The sequence below is a fragment of the Scyliorhinus torazame genome, chromosome 2 (genome assembly GCF_047496885.1).
Source record: "Scyliorhinus torazame isolate Kashiwa2021f chromosome 2, sScyTor2.1, whole genome shotgun sequence".
In the NCBI taxonomy this organism is placed as follows: Eukaryota; Metazoa; Chordata; class Chondrichthyes; order Carcharhiniformes; family Scyliorhinidae; genus Scyliorhinus; species Scyliorhinus torazame.
The window spans coordinates 62894832-62919615 of NC_092708.1; the positions used below are offsets into that span (position 1 = coordinate 62894832).

The 24784-nt window shown below is 47.4% G+C and overlaps 1 protein-coding gene across 1 annotated transcript in view; it reads left to right on the plus strand.

Moving 5' to 3' along the window:
* The window catches only part of LOC140406652 (low-density lipoprotein receptor-related protein 1-like), a 1475832-nt gene that overhangs the window by 1342835 nt on the left and 108213 nt on the right, over positions 1 to 24784 (plus strand). The window contains exons 70-72 of the mRNA XM_072494659.1: positions 7245 to 7486; positions 15865 to 16043; positions 21873 to 21979. Coding sequence (XP_072350760.1) covers positions 7245 to 7486; positions 15865 to 16043; positions 21873 to 21979 — 528 coding nt within the window. The remainder of the gene's footprint in view (positions 1 to 7244; positions 7487 to 15864; positions 16044 to 21872; positions 21980 to 24784) is intronic.

Consider the following 24784-nt stretch of genomic DNA (forward strand, 5'->3'; position numbering starts at 1 on the left):
CTGGTTTGAGCCATGTTTCTGTCAATGCTGCTATGTCATATGTCTCAAAAGCAATTTATGTTTCTCGTTCCCCAATTTTGTTCACTATACTTATGCATTTGCATGCATACAATTTAACCCTGCCCTTATCTCTTTCTTGCCCTTTGGGAGGTGATCATACTTTTATTCACTGTCAACACTCAAACCTTCCCTCACTTCCTTTTTGCTGTTCCCCATCTTCTCTTTTTTGCACTCACTGGTGCTTCTGAAACGAGGCCCATTTGGGTCTCTGACAGGGGGGAGAAGGGTGGGAAAGTCGCACCCGGGAGCCGGGTTCGATTCCCGGCTTGGGTCACTGTGAGGAGTCTGCACGTTTCTCCCTGTGTCTGCATGGGTTTCCTCCAGGTACTCCGGTTTTGTCCCGAAAGATGTGTTTGTTAGATGAATTGGACATTCTGAGTTCTCCCTCAGTGTGCCCAAACAGGCGCCGTAGTGTGGCGACTAGGGGATTTTCACAATAACTACATGGCAGTGGGAATGTAGGCCTACTTGTGACATGAATAAAGACGTATTATTAGTCAACCCACCCCGCTGTCAATTTTAAATGACAATCTGGTATCCTGGCAGTGCCATCCGGGACCCTGGCAGGGCCACACTGGCACTGCCAGGGTGCCTGGATGTCATAGCCAGAGTAGCACTGCTGGGATACCAGTCTGACAGTGCCCGGTTGCCAGGTTGGCACTGCGAGGGATCGGGACCAGGAGAGCCTTGACAATTGAAGGGGGGTGGGAAAATTCCCAGGGCCTCGACCAGGTTGGGGGGTGGGGGTAGGTCAGGAAGCAGGGACGTCATAAAGGGAGGGGGGTGGGGGGGGGGAAAGATCAGGGCTTATGTTCAAAATGTTGTCACGATCTGCGAGAACAGCTCTCCAGCAGATAATCTCTCCAAATTCCCGAGGCCAAGAAAAAGGGCGAAGTACCAGTGAATAGCAGTGTGATTCTCCGCATTGCAGCCGCCGAGGTGCACTCTGCCAATTTTGCCCAAAACCAGGTTTAGTTTTAAGCCCACTGAATCACGCCCTATGTTTAATACAAGAAATATAAGGAACAATCCTGGCCTGTAGACAGCCATTCCATATTATCGGAATAACTGAAATGTATTTCAAGCTAAACAAGTTGCATTTATATAGCAGCTTTAAAATAGCAAAAATGTCCCAGGGCACTTCATAGAAGAGAGCTACAGGATTGTGTGAGCTTTGCAAGCATTGAGAAGGAATGATGGATTGGTGCTATTTGTCAGTAACTACACAGAACGACTATGAACATGCTCCTGTGAATGTGTGTGGTTGGATTTAAAAAATGACAAAGGGGAAAAGTTAGTGAGTGGAATATGCTACAGGCTACCAGAGGAGATAGGTCTACTTCTGTGAAGGTCATAAAATAAATGAGTGCATAAGTTTGAAGCTGTGATCACAAGGATTTCATTCTTTCCAACAGTACAACAGGGACAGTTTATGAACCAAAATTTATTGAATTTCTGTGAATCTCATTTGAAAATGATTTGTGAAGGAGACTGCAGTATTGGATTTGTTATTAAAGAGGGGGGGATAAGCCAAAGAGTAGGAAGGAAACACCTGGGATCCATAGTCACAATGAAGACAGAGCATAAAAAGAACAACATTCTTCATGAGTTAACATCAAGTGGGCAAGAGATTACACAAAATCTTTTATTTATATTCAGCAGATCCTATGTGGAAAAAGCACAGCATTTTAAAGAGGTTTGTGACCATGATAAACAGTATCCATGAAATAGGTCTTGAATAAAACCTTGAGTAGATAACTAAAGTTATTAAATTAATAGGTGGTATCAGAAATCATTTAAAAATGTTTAGGAAAGGAACAGATCTATAAAGATGAACTGCGAAAGGAAAAACTATTGATAGAGACACTTGGCGTAGAAATTAGCCTGGGCGCAAACCAGGGAGACATGCGACAAATGAGTGTTGGCAGCAAAACTTAGGTAAGTTCTGTAAGGGGATTGTTAGTGTGGGCAACAGAAACCAATTTTCAGGACTGTGGAGGTTGAGAGAACATTCTGGATCCTCCTTTATTCACAGTAAATGTAGTTTACCTTTTGTTGTCAGCTGTGGGGCTGCTGAAGGAGCGGTATGGTGGTACAATAGTTAGCACTGATGCCTCGCAGTGCTAGCGACCCAGGTTGAAGTCTAGCCTTGGGTGACTGTCGGTGTGGAGTTTGCACTTTCTCCCTATGTCTGCATGGGTTTCTTCTGGGTGCTCCGGTTTCCTCCCACAGTCCAAACATGTGCAGTTTAGGTGGATTGGCCATGCTAAATTGCCCCTTAGTGTTCAAAGATGTGCAGGTTACCGGGATAGGGTAAGAGGGCCCCGGTAAGGTGCTCTTTCAGAGGATCGGTGCAGACTCGATGGGCCAACAGGCCTCTTTCTGCACTGTAGGAATTATATGACGAATCTTGAGTAATGCAGGCATGATGCTCATTGCAGACTCATTTCTCAAAGAGGTCCTTTAACATGTGTTAGCTTCTAATTCACAGAACATGGACGGGATTCTCCGACCCCCCGCCGGGTCGGAGAATTGCCGGGGGCTGTCGTGAATCCCGCCCCCGCCGGTTGCCGAATTCTCCGGCACCGGATATTCGGCGGGGGCGGGAATCGCACCGCGCCGGTTGGGCCCCCCCCCCCGGCGATTCTCCGGCCCGGATGGGCCGAAGTCCCGCTGCTGGAATGCCTGTCCCGCCAGCGTGGATTAAACCACCTCTCTTATCGGCGGGACAAGGCGGCGCGGGTGGGCTCCGGTGTCCTGGGGGGGGGAACAGGGCGATCTGGCCCCAAGGCGTGCCCCCACGGTGGTCTGGCCCGCGATTGGGGCTCACCGATCCGCGGGCCGGGCCTGTGCCGTGGGGGCACTCTTTTCCTTCCGCCTTTGCCACGGTCTCCACCATGGCGGAGGCGGAAGAGACACCCCCTCCACTGCGCATGCGCAGGGATGCCATGTTCGGCCGCTGACGCTCCCGCGCATACGCCGCCCAGCAAAGTCATTTCCGCGCCAGCTGGCGGGGCACCAAAGGCCTTTCCCGCCAGCTGGCGGGGCGGAAATCAGTCCAGCGCGGGCCTAGCCCCTCAAGGTTAGGGCTCGGCCGCTCAAGATGCGGAGGATTCCGCACCTTTGGGGCGTCGCGTGCCGGACTGATTCGCGCCGTTTTTGGCGCCAGTCGGCGGACATCGCGCCGATTGCGGAGAATTACGCCCCATAAGTGCTGTGCTCACAAACTGTAAACTTCTATTCTATGAATTTGCCAGTGTAACTAATGTCTGTGAAAATTGGGCATAGGCCTACAGACTAGTAATTAATTTGTTTTGTGCCTGTTTTATAACCAGAAATTGTGTGCAATGTGTACCAATTTCATCCCCACTATCTTAGGACTGCATCTTCGGTCCTCTCTAGTGGCATATTTGAAGGTGAAGAGGACATTTACTCTGGTAGGAGTCTCTGCTACCTTCCTGCCTCTGCCAAAATTAAGTCTGGGAATGAAGGCCCATAATTGGCCTTCCCACTTGCCACCATTTAAGTGGCCCTTAAGTGGACAAGTAATGATCACTTAAAAGCCTCGCCCCATCGCCCTATTGTCACATGGGAAGTACAGCAAGTAAATCTGAGCAAGCTGTTTGTTATCTCCCAGGGAGTGGAGTGAGGGAGGGAGGTGGGAGTAGATGGGAGGGTGCCCCCATTCAAAGGTTTTTGGTGCCTGATCAAGGGATTTGGCAGTTGAGATGGAGGATGGAGTCGCTGAGAGCCACATCCCTGCTCTTGCTGCTGATCCCCTCCACCCCCGTAGCCAGTGAACTCCAGACACCAAATCCACAAATTCCCTCCTCTGGCCTGAGTTGCTCGGCGAATCTGGACCTCTGGTGGCTGCTGTTGTGGCAGCTGTCCTCACCTCCCCGGTGGCCACTATTGAACAAAAGAGCTGCAGGCCTCCGATAGGCCATGCAAATCTTGGTGTGTCAGCCTTCCCAGCCCCGGGGTCCTGATTCTGTGTAGGCCCGTCAGTGGCCTTGCAATTGCCTGATTGGCTTATGGTGAAGCAGGTTTTCCCACAGGTGTTATTGTGGGTCTCTTACCACCTCTCCAGCTGGCATCCAAGACTCCACCCCACCCCTTCCACATGCAGGCAAAGGGAGACTGACGGTTAACAATGTTATCAATGAAGACTGAACACAGAAACGTTGCTGAAATACTAAATCACTATTTTTCTACAGTTCATGCATTCTAAAAAAAATGGTACAGTTTAACAGTGAACGTAAGCCAAAAAATGTTTATGATCAATGGAGAATATGCTGTGGAGGTTGTAGAAGCTGGAGGCAGATGGTACTTAAGGTTTCCTCAATATTTTGTTTCGTAATTATGAGGAATTGCCTCAGCAGCAAGGGATTTGTCAAACCAGACTTCTCCAGAGTTCATTGGGGTTGGGATCACATCTTGACGATTGCAAATTAGTAAATGCGACATCTATTTTAAACGCCAAATTACAGATATGAGAGATTTAAAGCAATTGCAAGGAAATTGTTAAAAGAAAAACTGTGATGATGGATAGTACAAGGGTGAGCACCAGAGTTTGTCTAAATAGCTGGAGTCAGTTTAGGAATGGCAGATTGTGTCCAATCAATATGTTACATTTCTTTGAGCATGTTAAGACAGATCTAGCAGATCAGGGTGAGATTGTGAGTGTTATATGTATGGACTTCACACTGTCTCATATAATAAGCTATTTTATAAGGTACAGGCCAATAGAATTAATTACAATGTATTTAATTGACTAGGATTTGGCCAGTAAACGCAGTAAACTGTGGTGCATGGAGAGCTGCCTGTGATACACAGGGCTTGGGGCTATTGGTCACTTTGTCATTTTTATTCATGATTGGGAGGATGAAATCCTGTCCAAATTTGCCAGTAATTCCAAACCAGAAGTGTGGCAAAAGATGATGGTTAATATTTCAAAAATCCAACTGTATCTATAAAACCTGTCTGTTGGCAGAGAAATGGCAGATGCAATTTAATACAGAGTGTGAAGTTATGTAGCTGGGAATTAGGACGTTATTGTGCATTGAGTAGTAGATCAGGCTTGTCCAACCTTTTCTGGTGGGGCACCGCATTTCAATTTTTTTCTCACTCAAGGGACTGATGATCAAATTTCGGTAAGGTAAGGTTTTATGCAACATCAAACATGAATTCCCAAAATATCAAAGCAATAAATTTCAAAAAAGAGTAATAAATAAAAATGGCCATTAGAATGTGCCAAGCACCAATAAAACCTTTTTTTTGCCTTGCCGCTTCAGAAGCAGAACGAGAGAGAGTCAGACTAGGCCCTTGGCTCACCAAGGGCACTTGGCTTTAGCTAAGGATCAATGTATTCAATAAACACTGTCCTTGTATTATTTTGTTTTCTTTTCTTTTTTTATATAAATTTAGAGTACCCAATTATTTTTTTCCAATTAAGGGGCAATTTAGGGTGTTCAATCCACCTAGCCTGCACATCTTTTGGGTTGTGGGGGCGAAACCCACGCAAACACGGGGAGAATGTGCAAACTCCACATAGACAGTGACCCAGAGCCGGGATCGAACCTGGGACCTCGGCGTCGTGAGGCAGCAGGGCTAACCCACTGCGCCACCGTGCTGCCCTGACCTTGTATTATTAACCTCGGGTGGCGCACATTCCGAGCTGGCCTTGGCAAACCAGATGTCAGGTGGGTTCTTTAGAGCCTGGGATTTCCTCCTCTGCCGACCTACTTTGTTGGATAGGATTTTGGGGAGGCTGGCCTTGTGTGTATTTCCAACTCACTGCAAGTCTCACGCAAGTTCTTACTCTCAAGCAAAATCCCTCAGTCACCCACTCATATATCCACTCGTGTGCACACACACTTGCCTGCACTCACAGGCAAGTGCACCCAGACGAACGAACTCTCACACACAAACGCATGCACATGCAAAAAGATTCATACAAGCACACAGGCTCTCTCGCTCTCTCCCACACACACATACACACGCGCACACTGATCAGTTGCTGCTTCCTGATTGCCATTCTGCTTATCGTTCCTCTCCCAAGCTCTTACTTGCTTTCCTTCACCCTGTTTTTCTTTACGGCCTCCCCATTTGCTCCGCCGTCTTAGCCCTGTGTTCTTTCAAGGGCCGGCACCTGCATATAAGGGTGAGAGAGAGCATGCACTAAAAGCAAAAGAGCAACCAATCACCTTCGCAATACTCACTGCTTGTCCAATCAGAGGCTGATTCTCTCTGAATTTGCTTGTTGGAAAACAAACGTGGGATAGGATCAGTCTCTTAATGCACAAACAGATCCTTGCAAGATCTTTGATTCAACTCGAACAGTGAGCCACGGGTTGGACAAGCCTGCATTAGATGGAAAGGTCACATCAACATTCCATCAGGAAAAGTGATCTAGGGATTTTTGTGACCAGTTTACAGAGAACATACAGTGCAGAAGGAGGCCATTCGGCCCATCGAGTCTGCTCCGACCCACTTAAGCCATCATTACCACCCTATCCCCAAAACCCAATAACCCCTCCTAACCTTTTTGGACACTAAGGGCAATTTAACATGGCCAATCCACCTAACCTGCACGTCTTTGGACTGTGGGAGGAAATCAGAGCACACGGAGGAAATTCACACAGACACGTGGAGAACGTGCAGACTCCGCACAGACATTGACCCAGCGGGGAATCGAACCTGGGACTCTGGCGCTGTGAAGCCACAGTGCTAGCCACGTGTGCTACCGTGCTGTCTTCCCAAGCAGTTAGAAAATTAACAGAATTTTGGGATGTATAACTAAGTGTGTAATTTAATGAAGAAAACAATATTCTGGAAGTATATCTGGCAATAAGGAAAAAAATAAGAAAAAAAATGACCAGGCAATTATTTTTCACTGGTACAGCAATAAGCATACGAAATGTGTGCAGCACACAGAAAGAGTGATGGAGCAACTTACTGTGACAGAATTCAACAGGAAAGTTTCCTTCAGCAAATAACATTGAGATTTATTAGATTCATAATAATTTTAGATGTTAAGGTATTCTTATGGGAAGTTTGATTATAGATTAAATGGACCTCACTTGCCTGAAAACCTCTCTATATTAGTCATCCATGAAATGAGTAAACATTAAATGTGCAGCTGCCAGTTAATGTAATCTTTTCTCCTTGTGATCTTCATACAGGTTCAGAACATCAAGTGCTCTACATTGCGACCAGGAATGAAATTCGTAGTATATATCCATTTGACCCCAACTCAGCCTATGAACAAGTGTTTCAAGGAGACGATACTGTCAAAATTAGCATGATGGATGTGTATATCAAAGGCAAGAAGATCTTCTGGACCAACGAGCACACAGGCAAAATCTCCTGTTTAGACATCTCAGACAAACAGAAGAGACGGACAAGTGATGCCACAGATCTGAATGTAATTTCAGGAAAGCACTAATCCATTAAATCATTGAGAATGAACTTTTAATAGCAAGTACATTAATAATACAATTTAGAATTGATTGCTGTACTTTTTTTGTCAACCAGTTTTACTTCACATTCAGTTTATAATTTCTCTTTGTTGCAGTTTTTGGCTTTTTATGCTCGCTACTAATGATCATGTTTTAAGGCTGAGTGCTGTTGTGATGTAATCCTTGAAGTTAACTCATGAGAGTACTAGATGAATTTTATGACAATTCTCCTGTTAGTATGGGTGCTATATGCCATTACAGGGTATCTCCTACAGAACCAGTGTTCAATGCACATTATACATAAGGTGGTTCTGATCACCCAGAACCAAATCTATGCTCAGCAGAAAACTGCAGAAGTTTCTTCAAAGAGTGTTTGGGAACATTCTTAGTCTGTCTGCGGTTAAAACCTAGGAGCTTTCCTTTGACAATGCTTTTGGTTACACAATCATTGTATTCCACCACCAATTTATTCTTAAAATGCAGCAGCAGATTATTGAACATGTAATGGCAAAAAAATCATTTGTATCATTTTTTCCTTCTGGATGTGATGGAAGGGGAATGTATCCTGGGTTCACTCATTTTGCATGTGCTTCAGATGAAACTAAATTTCAAAGTCTCTGAGGCACGATCAATTTGACTAAAGACGAAAGTTGAATCCAAACTGAGGCTTTATTGCTATCAGATGTGTGGCCTCCCACAGCAGCTGGCGAAATGGCTGCGAGCAGGAGGACACGCATATTTATACCCCGCCTCCTGGGCGGAGCCAGCAGGCAGGGGCCACAGGCGAACCTGTAGTGCAGGTTTACCGTACATCCTCTAATATAGGTACAACAGTGGTTTACCACATTAACCCCCTGTTAAAATTGAGTCCGGCGGGGGGGGTGGATAACTATATACAATAATGAGATAATATTTACAAAGCAAAACAAATGTCCTTTGACATCCGGTGGACCAGTCAGAGGTTCAGCCGGTCCGGGGCCTAGATGATCCTTTGGAAGCAACAAAGTGGTGATGGGGATGTTGGTGCTGACCTGGTCGAAGGTGACTCCGGGAGCGTGCCAAAATCCTCTTCATCGACAGGCGTGGGCAGGGGGAGAACGGACTGTCCTGGGGGGGCTGCTGCTATGAGCGACGGAGGAGGGGAGGGTGGCGACGGGGGTAGTGCGGAGGTGGAACCTGCTGGTGCCATGTCCCTGTGGGAGACAGTATCCTGGCGGCCATCGGGGAATGCCACATAGGCGTACTGGGGGGTTTACATGAAGCAAGTGTACCCTCTCCACTAACGGGTCCGCCTTGTGGAGTCAGACATGTTTATGGAGAAGCACGGTTCCCGGAGCTGTGAGCCAAGTCAGGAGCGACACCCCAGATGTGGACTTCCTGGGGAAGGCAAAAAGACATTCATGCGGTGTATTGTTAGTGGCAGTGCAGAGTAATGGACGAATGGACTGCAGTGCATCAGGGAGGACCTCTTGCCAGCGGGAGGCCGGGAGGTTTCTGTACCGTAGGACCAGCTGGACGGCCCTCCATACCGTCCCATTCTCCCTTTCTACCTGGCCATTTCCCCGGGGGTTGTACCTTGTCGTTCTGCTGGAGACGATACCCCTGCTGAGCAGGAACTGACGCAGCTCATCACTCGTGAATGAGGATCCCCTGTCACTGTGGATGTAGGCGGGGAAACCGAACAGAGTGAAGTTCGAATTGAGGGCTTTAATGATGGTGGCAGACGTCATGTCGGGCATGGGATGGCGAAGGGGAACCGGGAGTATTCGTCGATCACACTGAGGAAATATGTGTGACGATCGGTGGAGGGAAGGGGGCCTTTGAAGTCCATGCTGAGGCGTTCAAAGGGGCGGGAGGCCTTCATCAGACGTGCGCGGTCCGGCCGGTAGAAGTGCGGCTTGCACTCAGCACAGACTTGGCAGTCCCTGGCGTTTGTCCTTACTTCGTCAACGGAGTAGGGAAAATTTTGTGCCTGAATGAAGTGGTACAACCGTGTGACTCCTGGGTGACAAAGGCTGTCGTGCAGGGTCCGGAGTCGGTCTACCTGTGCGCTGGCACATGTACCTCGGGATTGGGCGTCTGGGGGCTCGTTGAGTTTGCCAGTGCGATACATAATCTCGTAATTATAGATGGAGAGCTCGATTCTCCACCACAAGATTTTATCATTTTTGATCTTGCTGTGTGTTGTTGAACATAAAGGCTACCGACTGTTCATCAGTGAGGAGAGTGAATCTCCTGCCGGCCAGGTAATGCCTCCAATGCCGCACAGCTTCAACAATAGCTTGGGCCTCATTTTCGACGGATGAGTGCCGAATTTCAGAGGCATGAAGGGAGCGGGAAAAGAATGCCATGGGCCTGCCTGCCTGATTGAGGGTGGTGGCAATGGCGACGTCTGATGCGTCGCTTTCTACTTGGAAGGGCAATGTTTCATCTACAGCGTGCATTGTGGTCTTGGCAATATCAGCTCTGATCCGGGCGAAGGCCTGTTGGGCCTTGGCCGTCAGGGGAAAGTGGGTGGACTGTATGAGTGGGTGGGCCTTGCCGCATAGTTTGGGACCCACTGAGCATAATATGAAAAGAACCCCAGGCAGCGTTTGAGGGCCTTGGGGCAGTGGAGGAGGGGGGGCTCCCTGAGGGGGCACATGCGGTCGGGATCGGGCCCCAGAACTCCGTTCTGGACCACATAGCCAAGGATGGCTAAGCGGTTCGTGCTGAACACGCACTTGTCCTTGTTGTAAGTGAGGTTTAGGAGAGTAGCGGTGCAGGGAAATTTAGCAAGGTGGGCGTCGTGGTCCTGCTGATCATGGCCGCAAATGGTGACATTGTCTAGGTATGGAAACGTGGCCCGCAAACCGTACCGGTCGACCATTCGGTCCATCTCCCTTTGGAAGACCGAGACCCCGGTAGTGACGGCGAAGGGGACCCTAATGGCATAGGTGGCCATCTGCCTTGAAGGCATGTATGGATGGTCCAATTTACGAATGGGGAGCTGGTGGTAGGCGGATTTCAGGTCTACCGTTGAGAAGACCCGGTACTGTGCAATCTAATTGACCATATCAGATATGCATGGGAGGGGGTACGCGTCGAGCTGCGTGTACCTTTTGATGGTCTGGCTGTAGTCCATGACCATTCGGTATTTCTTCCCAGTTTTAACTACTACCACTTGAACTCTGCAGGGGCTGTTGCTGGCCTCGAAGATGCCTTCCCAAAGCAGCCGATGGACTTTGGACCTGATGAAGGTCTTGTCCTGGGTGCTGTACCGTCTGCTCCTGATGGTGACGGGTTTGCAATCTGGAGTTTGATTGGCACAGAGGGAAGGTGGGTCGACCTTTAGGGTCGCGAGGCCGCACACAGTAAGGGGTGGTAAGGGTCCGCCGAATTTCAGGATTAGACTCTGGAGGTTACACTGGAAATCCAGGCCGAGGATTAGTGCAGCGCAGAGGTGAGGGAGAACATAGAGGCGGAAGCCGTGCAATTCTACACCCTGGACCGTGAGCGTAAACGTACACTACCCCCAGATCGCTACGCAATGGGATCTGGAGGCCAGGGAGGTTTTCTTATTGGCGGGGTGTATTGTGAGGGAGCAGCACCTTACCGTATCCGGGTGTATGAAGCTTTCGGTGTTCCCGGAGTCCAGCAGGCAAGAGGTTACATGGCCGTCAACTTTCACGCTGGTGGATGCATTGGTCAGGTTATGCGGGCGAGACTGGTCGAGTGACATGGAGACGAGCCTTGGTTGGTCATCGGATAATGGGGCGGTCGTTGAGTTCAGGTCCTGGAACGCAGGTGGTGCCCATGTGCTGAGGGGTAGACAAGATGGTGGCACCCGAAGATCTTGCGGGTTACAAAATGGCGGCGCCCATGGAATGCACGTTGCGGGGGTGGGACAAGATGGCGGCGCCCATGAAACGCACGTGTTGCGCGGAGGGGAAGATGGCGGCGCCCGCTGGTCATACCTGGTCTGGGGGGGTGGAGGTGATGGCGGCGGCCATTGTCCATGACTGGGGGGGTCGGGGGCTATCGTGAATACTGAGCGGGCCCGGCACACTGCGGCGAAGTGGCCCTTCTTCCCGCAGGCTTTACAAAGGGCAGCGTGGGCCAGGCAGCGTTGGCGGGGGTGCTTTTGCTGGCAGCAAAAATAGCATCGAGGCCCCCAGGGGTTCGCTGGCTGGCATGTAGTGCAGGCGTATTGGGTGGGCAGCGCCCCCGCTGGGGCGGCTGTCTGTGGGGTCCACGAAGCGTAGGAGGGGTGGGCCGCGCGGTTGGGAGCGTAGGACTGGACGTTGCGCAGGGCGACTGTCATGGAGAGCGCTAGTGTTTTAGTCTCTGCGACGTCGCGCGTGGCCCCTTCTAGGAGCCACTGGCGTATGATATCTGACCCAATTCCAGTCACAAAGACGTCTGTAAGCCATGGAATTACCCACCCACAAAGGCATAAGGAGGTCTGACTGTTCCTTGGCTGTAACGTCCTGGCAGTCACAGTCCCAGACTAGTGGGATTAGGAGCCTCCAGAAGTCTTCTATGGACTCACCAGGTAGTTGAGAGCGAATGGCGTGCGCGTGCCTGGCGAAGAGCGTGTTTGTCTTCTGCTCGTAGTTGTCCTTGAATCGAGTCATGGCTTTGGCGTAGTTCGGCGCATCCTGGATTAGTGGGAAGACTTTGGAGCTCAGCCTGGAATATAAGATCTGAATCTTCTGAGCCTCCGGAACAGAGGTTGGTGCCATGTTGATATACACTTCGAAGCAAGCTAGCCAGTGCTGGAAGTCCTTTCTGGCGTCGCTTGAGTGCGGATCCAGCTGCAGGCGATCCGGTTTAATGCGGAGGTCCATCCTTCGAAACTGATAGCAAAAAATTGAAGCACGATCAATCTGAATAAAGACGAAAGTTGAATCCAAACTGACGCTTTATTGCTATCAGATGTGTGGCCTCCCACAGATACTGGCGAAATGGTTGCGAGCAGGAGGACACGCATATTTTTACCCCGCCTGCTGGGCGGAGCCAGCGGACAGGGGCCACAGGTGAACCTGTAGGGCAGGTTTACCGTACATCCTCTAATATAGGTATAACAGTGGTTTACCACAGTCTCACATGACATTTTTGCTCCTCATTTAAGAGCAGCTTGCGTGTGACCCCCCACCTCCCGCCATCCCCATTCCCCGCTCTTTCCCACGAGGTATGTTTTCCTGATCGAAGAGGTCGCTGCTATTGTTGCAACATCTACCCTTTGCCATTGTGAGCTATTCTTCTCCTGCCTGGGGCGAAGTACCTTGGCAGCTTTCCTGGGATCTTAAGCTTGACACTTTAATAAAAGATTTAACCCTGAAAGTCAATGAAAAAAACATATTTTTATGGCTTTCCCAATGGCTTTCAGAAAAGTAAAAAAAACCTAAATTGTTCAAGCTGCAACAGTCAAGAAAGCCCAACAACGTCCCTACTTCCTGCGGAAGCTAAAGAAATTTGGCATGTCTGCATCGACTCTCACAAACATCTACAGATGTGCGACAGAGAGCATCTGATCTGACTGCATCACAGCCTGGTATGGCAACTGCTCGGTCCAAGATCGCAAGAAGCTGCAGACTGTGGTGAACTCAGCCCAACGCATCACACAAACTTGCCACCCCCACATTGATTTTGTATACACCTCTCGCTGCCTCAGGAAGGCAGACAGCATTATCAGAGACCCCTCCCACCCAGGCATTGCCTTCTTCCAGACCCTTTCATCAGGCAGAAGGTACAGAAGCCTGAAGACTCGCACATCCAGACATAGGAACAGCTTCTTCCCCACAGCTACAAGACTCCTCAACGACTCTCCCTCGGACTGATCTGTTCCCTGTAAGAACACTATTCACGATGCCCTATGCTGCTCTTGCTCATGTATTTGTTTTGTTTGGCCCCTTGTTCTGCACTGTAACCAATCACTGTTTTGTCGATGTACCCTTTGTCAATGTTCTCTGTTGATTATTCTTGTCATGATGTGGAGATGCCGGCGTTGGACTGGGGTGAGCACAGTAAGATGTCTTACAACACCAGGTTAAAGTCCAACAGGTTTGTTTTGAATCACTAGCTTTCGGAGCACTGCTCCTTTCTCCTTCACCTGAGGAAGGAGCTGCGCTCCGAAAACTAGTGGTTTGAAATAAACCTGTTGGATTATTCTTGTGTCTACTATGTATGTACTGTGTTCGTTCCTTGGCCGCATAAAAATACTTTTCACTGTACTTCGGTACGTGACAATAAATCAAATCAAATCAAATCAAAATCAAAGTGTGTCAGACAAGTCATAACTAAATGAAGGGGATATCCTATATTTACCCGATGTTAAGCAATACAGTTAATGCTGCTGCTGTTGCCTAATAATTTTGTCTAAATTCTTTATGCAAGTAATGAATATAGCATTTTTCATGCTTTATTACAATAAATGTTTTGAAAATATGTGATTTTGATTTGATGTGATGAGTGGTTAATATGATGGAAATGAGCTGAACTTGACTTGTTTCCTGATCTTTAACTTGTGTGAAATCTGAGGATTCTTTTCTGTAGCTTGTCATTTTCCATTCCAAATCTCTTCCTACACCTAGCAGTGCACTAAGGCAGACTTTTGCCTGTTTCCATAGCAAATAAATCGCGAAAAGGTCACTAGTCTGTTGCCAGAGGCTTATAGCTTGAGGGCCCCCCACTCCACATCAGTGTGGTTGACCAGTAGTCTCTCCCACTCTTACCATCAGCCATTGGTGTGTTGAAGGATTTGCAGGTTGACATTCAATCTGTTTGGCCGCATTATGAACGCACCTTCCTTGACCATCAAATCCTGAGTCGGACTTGAATTCAGAGTTTCTGACTCAAAGGCAGGACGGTACCCATTGTGCCACAAGGCTTGTCATTTTTTTGCCGTGTCAATTATGTTACTGTAAATCAAAGAGATGCCATCTCAAAAGTCAATTTTCCAAATGTCAGAAAATCAGAATTATCAGTGTATAAGTGCAGGGTGCATACTTTTAAATTCTGCCAAATACCTGGCATATACCGTATCCAGGACTAAATACGCTAAATTAATCCTCCAGTGATGCAACCTTCTTCATACCTTGCAACAAGATAAAAAAAACAGAGTGACTGTGATCAATTTGAAATTTGGATCTGTCAGTCAATTGAAGCCAAATATCCAGATATCCAATTGACAATATAGATGTGATGTATTTAGCACTGTGAACAGATCCTTCTTTCATATTAATCCCATTTCTCTGGAGAGTAATTTGTATAGGTATCAATTTTTCAGAGATTGTAAAGCAATAAATGTTTAATTTACTCAATCCAGTCCTCTTTGTAACCATTTTGTGCAGCAGCTGTCATGCAAAAACACAAAGTAATCGAAACGTAGAGCAACCATTGACTGGTATAAAAGTATAACAAACCTTGCTGAGAACCATTAGTATAAATAGAGTAGCTCTGCTTGACCTTCTCATGTGGATTCATTGATTTAACTGAACAATTCTGAGTCTCCAAATAGGTTAGGATTGATAACAACGGGCATTGAGCTTTGCTTCAGTCCAAAGGGTCAGAGTTCACAGTAAACGCCAGAGACTTAAGCCCAGAAGCAGACACTTCAGTGCAGTATTGACAGAGGTTTAATTCAAGTACCTCAGATCCCATGACACGACACGGAAGTACAGTGATTAGCACTGTTGCTCAGAGTGCCAGGGTCCCGGGTTCGATTCCCACTTGTGTCACTGTCTCTACGGAGTCTGCACATTATCCTGTGTCTGCATGGGTTTCCTCCGGGCGCTCCAGTTTCCTCCCACAAGTCCCGAAAGATGTGCTTGTTAGGTGAATTGGCCATTCTGAATTCTCTCTCAGTATACCCGAACAGGTGCCGGAGTGTGGCGACTGGGGGATTTACACAGTAGCTTCATTGCAGTATTAATGTAAGCCTATTTGTGACAATAATAAATATTATGATTATTATTCAAAGAAAAGTGTAGTATTCATCCTGGCCTCCATGCCAACATTTATCTTTCAACAAACATCATTATAAAAGTAGATGATCTTACTGCTGTTTGTGGGAACTTACTATGTGTAATTGAGTATAAAGTACTTTGGGACCTCCTGAGGTTTAAATGCAAGTTATTTGCAATTGATATGACATAAACACTTGGGCTGTAGACCAGATACCTTAGAATCAGCAAGGTTAGGGATATACTAAAATCTTATCTAAGATCCCTGGAAAACAATGTACTGTAACTCATTTAAACATTTGACACTTAAATTTCCCCAAACAATATTCTTGTGAAAAAAAAATGGAAAACTGCAATTTCTAAAAGCAAATCTAATGTAATTTTCATTTCTATTTTAGATTCCTGGTTTCCAAGCACCACAGGGCATCGCAGTTGACTGGATTGCTGAAAATATCTATTGGACTGATTCTTTCAGAAATGTCATTTATGTGGCTAAGATTAATGGACAGAAGTACAAAAGGCTTGTCTCCGGGATGATGGACAAGCCCTGTGCGATTGCCGTTGATCCCAGCAGAGGGTATGGTGCTATCTTGTTTGAGTTATTCACCTGTGTTCAGAAAACTAACATGCACACTTATCAGGCATGGCCACTCATGTGTCCACCAACGTGGCAAATTCAGAATTACCTGTGAATATAACTAGCTTTAGCCATTCTGAAATGCTAAATAATTAGCATTTAGCAATAAATAACAAGAGCTGGAAATCTGAAATAAAACAGAAATTGTTGGAAATGTGCTGAGGCAACATCTGAATGAAAAAGAATAGTCAATGGCCTAGTTCTTCCGACCTCCAGATTGTTGGAAATCGGATGTACAACCCAAGAGGTGCATCCCCACAGAAGTCCCAATGCGTTGACCTCTGTGGAAATTATCCAGGAAGTTTGAACTTCCAATGGGCAATTCTCCTGCTCCCCAGGACTCACTGCAATAGTCTCTGACTCTGCATTGGAGTCCCCCATCGACCCTCTGACGAACACTCATGACCTGCTGTCTACCTCATGCCCTCTCAATTGCCCCTCAACCCCAATCCAACTACCCCTCTGATGTGCCATCAATGAACACAAGACGAGTAGTGAACGTAACTGAGGCTTTAATCATCTAAACAGAAAGCCTCCTGGCCTCTGATCCCGAACTGGGTCAGAGGCGGAGACCAGCCACCTTTATACTGAGCCCGAGGGGTGGCAGAGTCATCAGGCAGTATTACATGTAATACAGTAGCAGTTTGTCACAATACACATATTATATACTACAGTGGTTTACCACAGCCTCCCAATCAATTTAACATCTGACTACCCCTCCTGATTTGATCCAATTAACCTGGACCCACATTCCAATCTACCCCCCCATCCACCTACCACCCTACCCACCAAACATCATACCACCCAGCCATCGCATCCACCTACAACCTGACCTATCTTCCGCCCTAGCCACCCTGTCACTCTACTCATTCACACTGGACATTTAAACTTATTTTAGGGCAGCAAGTGTAATAAAAAGGGGCATGTCCAATCTCGAAGAATTGTGTCCCTTCAATCAGAAGGTTCGTCCAAGTAGGTCTCTTTTGAGCAAGGGTCTCCCAGGCGTTGGCATCTATGTTGTGTTACTTGAGATGTCTTCAGGATGTCATTGACGTGTTTCCTTGGCCTCCTCTTGTTCAGGATCCTCCGTTGAGCTGGGTGAAGAATATTTTCTCTGATAATTGGGGCGCTGACATCCTAAGAATGTTGTCAGCCCAGCAAAGTTGGTTTCGGATGATCGTGCTCTCGATGCTGGAAAATCCATCCCTGAGATCATTGATGGTACCTCTCCATTAATGGAGAGGTGTGTTGTCCAGTTTCCTAAGCCATATGGAAGGGCTGGGAGGACAACTGCCTTGTACATGAGGATCTTGGTATCAGCGCAAATGTCGCAAACTTTGAAGACTCTCGATCTCCGGTGTCTGAAGACGGCGCTCACAGATTGGATACGATGTTGGATCTCTGCATCGATGTCAGTCTTAATGAGAGGTTGCTCCCCAGGTAGGGGAGCAACCACATTTTGTAGGTTTTCTCCATTGATCTTTTTGGAGGGAGAGACCAGATCTTGCCCTGGGGTGGGTTGGTAAAGAATCTGAATCTCATTGAGGCTGAGACCAATTCTTCAGGACGCTTCCATAAATGCATGGCCTAGAGATTGTCTTCTGAGAGAGTGGAGATGGCAATGTTATCTGAATGCTGAAGTTTCACAAGCAATATCAGTATTGTTTACTTCTTGGATTTCAACCGGTTAAGGTTGGAAAGTTTTCTGTACATCCTATACACGATGTCAACTCAACTCGGAAACTTGCTCTTGATGAGCTGAAGGATGGTGATGTTGAAGATAGAGAAAAGAGTGGGATGATGACCCATCCCTGCTTGACTCCAGTCTTGACGGCAAAGGTTTCTGACTTACTGATGTTGCTGAGGACTGTCGTAGACACCTTATTGTGGAGGAGTTTGAGCATGTTGGTGAAATTCTCAGGATAGCCAGGCTTTGACAAGGTCTTCCGTTGCACTTCCCAATTGCCTGAATCAAAAATCGTGGTCAGATCGATGAAGACCATGTAGAGCGGTTGATGTTGCTCCTGACATTTTTCTTGAAGTTGTTGAGCAGAGAAAATCATGCCCTTTGTTCCACAGTTTGGTTAGAAACCGCATTTTGTTTCTGGAAGGACTTCTTCATAGACTGGGAGAAAGTGGCTAGCGAGGATTCAGATGATGTTCTTCACAGAAAGGGAGAGCAGGGAGATTCCTTGGTAGTTCCCACAGTCCGCTTTGTCTCCTTTCTTGAAGATGGTGGCAATGACAGTATCCCTGATCTCGGCAGGAATTTCCTCTCTGTCCCAGATTTTCAGGAACAGCTGATGGAGATGCTGAATGATCTCTTCTCCTCAAAAACCTCAGCCAGACTCCCATCCACTCCTGCCATTTCCCATTCTTCATGTGTTTAATGGCAGCCTCGACTTCATCGGTGCTTGGTGGGAGTCCATGATCATCCTTGATGGTGAATTTGGTGTTTCTAAGGTATCCTCATCTATAATTGTATCATGGTTAAGAAGTCCCTTGAAGTGTTCTTTCCATCGAAGGCTGATGCTTTCTCTGTCTCTCAAAAAGATTCAATCCTTTCTCCACACCGGTTTATGGCCTAGGGTGTTGGGTCCATATATTGCCTGAAAGTACCCCGGCTGCCATGCTTATCAGCGAGGAGTTGCAGCTCCTTAGTTTTCTCAGCCAACAATGGTTCTTGATTTCCCCATTTCTTCTTTATATCGCCATTTTCTCAGTTTGAAGAGTTCTCCTCTTTGCCTTGCTGGTGATGTTGTTTTGCCAGGCACGGAGAGCTTTCCATTTTTTATTGATGAGATCTTGGATGGTGTAGTCATCCTCCTCGAAACAGGCTTGGTGTTCCCTGGTCTTGTAGTCAATGGTTTCTTCACATCTTGAGACGATGGCTGTCTTCAGCTCTTTCCAGTTTTCTTCCACTCCATTAGAGTGAACATTTTGGAAATTTTGGCTAAAACGTTACGTAAAGTTCACAAGCATGCTTGGCTCTTGAAGCTGCTCATCATTGATCTTTTTCTGCACTGTTTCTTCATCTTCTGCTGCTTCTGGTGGAGCTTGATGGACAAAGAGGAGTGGATGAGTCTGCCCAGCAGTCATCTGTCCTGGTCATCACTTTGGTGATGAGGGCATCCATTTGGTCTCGGGATCGGATGATAGCATAGGTGATTATGTGCACGTGATTTGATCAATAATGTCTCTTGTCTTTTTGGTGGAACAGTGTGTTAGCAATGACAAGCTGGTCTTCCATGTATTTGCTGAGCAGGAGAACCCCGTTTGAGTTGCAATTCTGAACTATTCCCTTGCTGATAGTTCCTGTCCAGAATTGACAGTCCTTTCCAATCCTATCGTTAAAGTCCCCAAGCAGGCTGATTTTATCTTCCTCAGGAATGTTGGAGAGTATGGTATCCAAAGTGGAGGAGAAGACTTCTTTGAACTGATCATTGGCATTAAGGGTTGGGGCGTGGGTACTCATAACCATTACCTGTTGGTTTTTGGCAAGTTGCAGACAGAGGGTCGTGAGATGTTCATTAATGCTGGCAGGGAGCTCCAATAGTCGGTTGACAAGTTAGTTCTTGATGGTGAAACCATGTGTCCTGGAGTAATCCTCGGGTTTTCCTCCCCAAAAGCCTGCGCTTTGGTCCTCTTGCAGGGCAGCGACCTCAATATTGAAGAGCCTGTGTTCATGGGCAACAAGCGATGTTCTCTCTTTCCAGTTGATTGTTTTGCTCATTATCCACGGAGGTTCATATATTCTGGGTTCCGAAATTCAGTTTTACTTTAATTTTCTGATCGCAGATGGATGAACCTGCTGAATTTGCCTTTCCAACCAGGTTGGAGATGGGACAGGCTATTTTTAGGACATCTTTTCTCGCCCTATCCTCATGCGGGGTGAGCAGAGTGTATCCTGAAGAGATCTGCTCATTCATGAAGAAATAAGCTGAAATGCTCTCCTGTTGCTATTCCAAGAGTGAAATTATTAAATCAAACTCCATCGCCTACAGGCCGGTCCGAAGTTAGGGACTTCCATATATCATGGTCCTGTCCCCATCACCAATCACCGCAGGGCTTGTTTGTGTGGGGAGGGGGGGTCTTGACTTCCTCTGGGTAGATGTCTTATACAGGACATCTATAAACTTGTGAATACTGTTGCACATCAATAGACACAAGGGGCAAAATTCTCCGGTATCGGCGCGATGTCCGCCGACTGGCGCCCAAAACGGCGCAAATCAGTCGGGCATCGCGCCGCCCCAAAGGTGCGGAATGCTCCGCATCTTGGGGGGCCGAGCCCCAACCTTAAGGGGCTAGGCCCGCGCCGGACTAATTTCCGCCCCGCCATCTGGCGGAAAAGGCCTTTGGTGCACCGCCAGCTGGCGCGGAAATGACATCTCTGGGCAGCGCATGCGCGGGAGCGTTAGCGCCCGCTGACGGCATTCCCGCGCATGCGCAGTGGAGGGAGTCTCTTCCGCCTCCGCCATGGTGGAGACCATAGCGAAGGCGGAAGGAAAAGAGTGCCCCCACGGCACAGGCCCGCCCGTGGGCCAGGCGGGCCCCGATGGCGGGCCAGATCGCCCTGCGCCCCCCCAGGACCCGGAGCCCGCCCGTGCCGCCTTGTCCCGCCGGTAAGGTAGGTGGTTTAATCTACGCCGGCAGGACAGGCATTTCAGCAGCGGGACTTCGGCCCATCCGGGCCGGAGAATCCCGCCCCCGCCAAATATCCGGTGCCGGAGAATTCGGCAACCGGCGGGGGCGTGATTAACGCCAGCCCCCGGCGATTCTCCGACCCGGCGGGGGGTCGGAGAATCTCGCCCAAGGTCCGTGACAGAGGGTAGGTCCAGTTCCAGTGTCAAAGGGGATTTCCCGATGGCTGCAGCCTCCATCCGCCACCGCAGATGTTGGTTTCATAGGAGTATCTTCCTCCTGATCCACCTTTGAGGACTTGTTTTGGATTGCACTTTGTCTGATTCCTCACCTGAGACCGTACTGTCGTGGGTGACCCTGTCAGGAGTTAAGACTCCTGACGGCATCGCTCTCGGAATGAACAGAATGCTCAAGTCTCTCCACCACGGTAAAGTGAAAAGAAGTGAACTGGAAAAGATAATATTCAATGATTGTTTACTCCTAGTGACCAAGCTGCTGGGTGCACCACAATGCGTCAAAATGCCAAGCAGCATTTTTCCGAAGCGCGAGTGACCGATTTAAATGGCAATCGATGCCATTCACAAGTCAACAGGAAGCTATTCACAACACAAGCTTTAACTCCTTTACCAAGTGGTATCTTGTATTAAATTAGGGCAAACAAAAATTTCATCTCAAGGCTCTACCTCAGGCACCTTGGAGGTTCTTCAACAATTGAAGGAGTTGCCTAAAATCACCTCCAAATCTCCGTCCCCACTGTAACCAGACTCGACAATGTAGCTACGATTGCAATCCTCTGCGTTTTCGGCACTTCTGCTAATTTTCCAATACTAAAATCAGAAATATCGCTTCTGCTTATGTGTAATTGCTGCCACATGGAATATTTAATTGATTCATTGATGACATGGACTATCAGAGTTTGTGGGCGCAATTAATTAGACTATGTGGCTGGAACAATCAATTATCTATTGTTCTAATAGCTGTTAATATCGCTGTTGATTATAGTAAATAACAGGCTAAAATGCACATTAATTTTGTAGGACATCTGTTAACGGGAAGCATGAACTAAAATGGTCATTATTGTTTCTTCTAACTGTATTGTTCAGATAAATGTATTTGGAATGGTTGCAGGATGATGTATTGGACAGATTATGGCAAGCAGCCCAAGATAGAGCAATCTGCCATGGATGGGACTTTGCGAAGAATTCTCATACATAAGGACTTGCAGTGGCCTACAGGTAATGCAACGTTAGAATGAATCAATCCCTGTTCTTGCTGTAAATATAGTGCGGCCAATTTTTGAATTGGGTGTAACAAGTTCTCCTCCCACCTTTTGCAGTAATCAAGATGTCTGATAAATATTTGTCATCGTGACTTGTTCGCCTAGAATGAATGAGCTTCCAGCTGTGCTTGCAATCCTCAATGGGAGTGTGGGAAAATCTTGATAGGCCCTCAGGTGGACTTTTAAAGGAAGGGATGTGAATGTTTCAATGGATTGTTCATTTGCAGAAGGTTTTACCTATTTTTTAGTGCTACAATCCAAATCTCAGGAATGCGAATTCCAGTAGTAATCCTGCTATGTGTTACAGGGGCTGGTTTAGCACAGTGGGCTAAATAGCTGGCTCGTAATGCAGAACAAGGCACCATGCGGGTTCAATTCCTGTACCGGCCTCTCTAGACAGGCGCCGGAATGTGGCGACTAGGGGCTTTTCACAGTAACTTCATTGAAGCCTACTTGTGACAATAAGTGATTATTATTATTACAGAAGGAAAACAGAGAATGGAAAGATGGATGGAAGCACAGTTAATTGCACCAGAGTATCATCTCCTTCAGCTGTCACTCATGCCTCCATGTGCATGGATACAGGCACAACTATTTTAGAATATCTGCTGAAAGTTATCTTTGCAGGCTGCACTTTGGGAAGGAGCCAGGGATAATGTTTTATCTGATCTGCAGACAACCTCTACCACAAGGACAGCAGAGCCAGTAGCAGTCAAACTCTCCATAGTCCTATGTTGTTAACAATCTCAAGCTCATTCCAATATATCACAAGGGACATCTTTAACATCAGGCAATGCACAGATGCATTGTTCAGCAAGGGGAAAAAATATTTTCTCTCTGGAAGCTTAGCAGCAAAACCAAAGGATTCCCCAAAGTCAAGGACATTACCAATGGCATTTATATGCTCATCTACATCTTAGCAGGCAGATCATAGCTTTCAGGAGTTACCTAGTGCTTTGTTTTATCTGTATTAAGATGGCAATAATCAGCAAACAAGGCCATCACAATCAATATTCATTCACCTGAGCCTGACGGCAATCCTCTAAGCTTAAGCTATTTGAAAGAGAAGAAAAACAGTGAAGAGGGTTTCGAGAATACAAAACTACTCTATTCTTGCGTTATGCATTCTTGGGGTGTAGGCATCACTGGCATTTATTAGCCATCTCCAGTTGTGCTGGGAAGGTGGTGTTAGACCTCCTCTTGAACCACTGGCAGAGGTTTGATGCTAGACCACTTCAGATAATAGTAAAGAGTTATGTTTATATGGGACTAGATTTATATATAGGCCATTCCAGGTCAGGGCGCCATTTTTCCTTAGAATGTAGGTGATCCAGTTGTGTCTTAACATCAATCCTAGCACCTCATAGTCACTTTTATGAATATTAACTTCCTTTTTAAAATAAATTTAGAGTGGCCAGTTATTATTTTTTTCCAATTAAGGGGATATTTAGTGTGGCCAATCCAACTAACTTACACATCTTTGGGTTCTGGGGTGAAACCCATGCAGACACGAGGAGAATGTGCAAACTCCACACAGACAGTGACCCGTGGCCGGGGTCGAACCCAGGTCCTCAGCGTCATAGGCAGCAGTGCTAACCAGTGCGCCACCGTGCTGCCCTGGATATCAACTTCTTAATTCTGAATTCTAGTTTACCTGAGTTCAAATTCTCAAATGCTGCTAACCCAACTACCATGGATACCAATGTTTTGCTCCACTGATATTCTATTCTACATCTTCAGATGCAACTCGGGGGGGATGCGACTCGGGGGGGGGGCCTCCACGGTGGCCTGGCCCGCGATCGGGGCCTACTGATCAGCGGGCGGGCTAGTTCCGTGGGGGGCCTATGTTCCTCCGTACCGGATCCCTGTAGGGCTCCGCCATATTGCCGTGGCACGCATGCGCGGACTCGCACCGGCCGTGGTGCGGCCCTGGCGCAGCAGCCTCTGAGCGTCGGAGCACCAGACCCCACTCCGGCGCCATTCTAGCCCCCTCGGAAGGGGTGAATACCCGGGCCTGGTGGCCTGTTGACGCTGGAGTGGCTCGCGCCGCTTTTGACGCCGGCTTCCGAACTTGGCCGCGTGATCAGAGACTCCTGGCCAAGATTTCTGCCTGCAGCAACAGCAACCTCAGTTTTCAACTACAACCATACGCCTGCTGCTGACTACCACAACCGTTTCGCATGGGAGCACACCTCCAGATGCCTTTAGGCACATTGAATCTTTGCCTGTGCCTCCGAAACAGCAGTCTGGAGATTCATGATAGATACTGCAACTTGCTCAGCACCTCTGTCATTGGGGGCTTTACTGCAGAGCTTCCATGTGTTTAAAAAAAGACTGCAGTCCTGTTCAGTGGTCATACTAAACTGTACAGATTTTCCTCAAGTCACTGCTTGATTTTGCAGGATATTTGGCACCTTTCTTTTCAATGAACATCATACGGAAAACTGTAAATTCCTGTACATTGTAAGATGTACAATGAGATGACCTTGTAGCCATGAGATACCTACTGATGTGCTACGACCACCTTCAAGGTCTGCTCATTGATGCTCTGCCCTTCACATAGTGTGTCCTCCTCAGAGTAACCATCTAAAACCACTGGTACTGTTGTGGGAAAAAATAGCCCGCAGAAACTAGACTGTAGACTATTCAGTGAGAGAAGTGCTTTATTAAATGACCGAGCTCTGGGAGAAGCGCTGTACCCTCGGTGGCCGACTTCTCTTCGATTGCATCTTGGACATTAACCTTTATACACAGGAGTAAA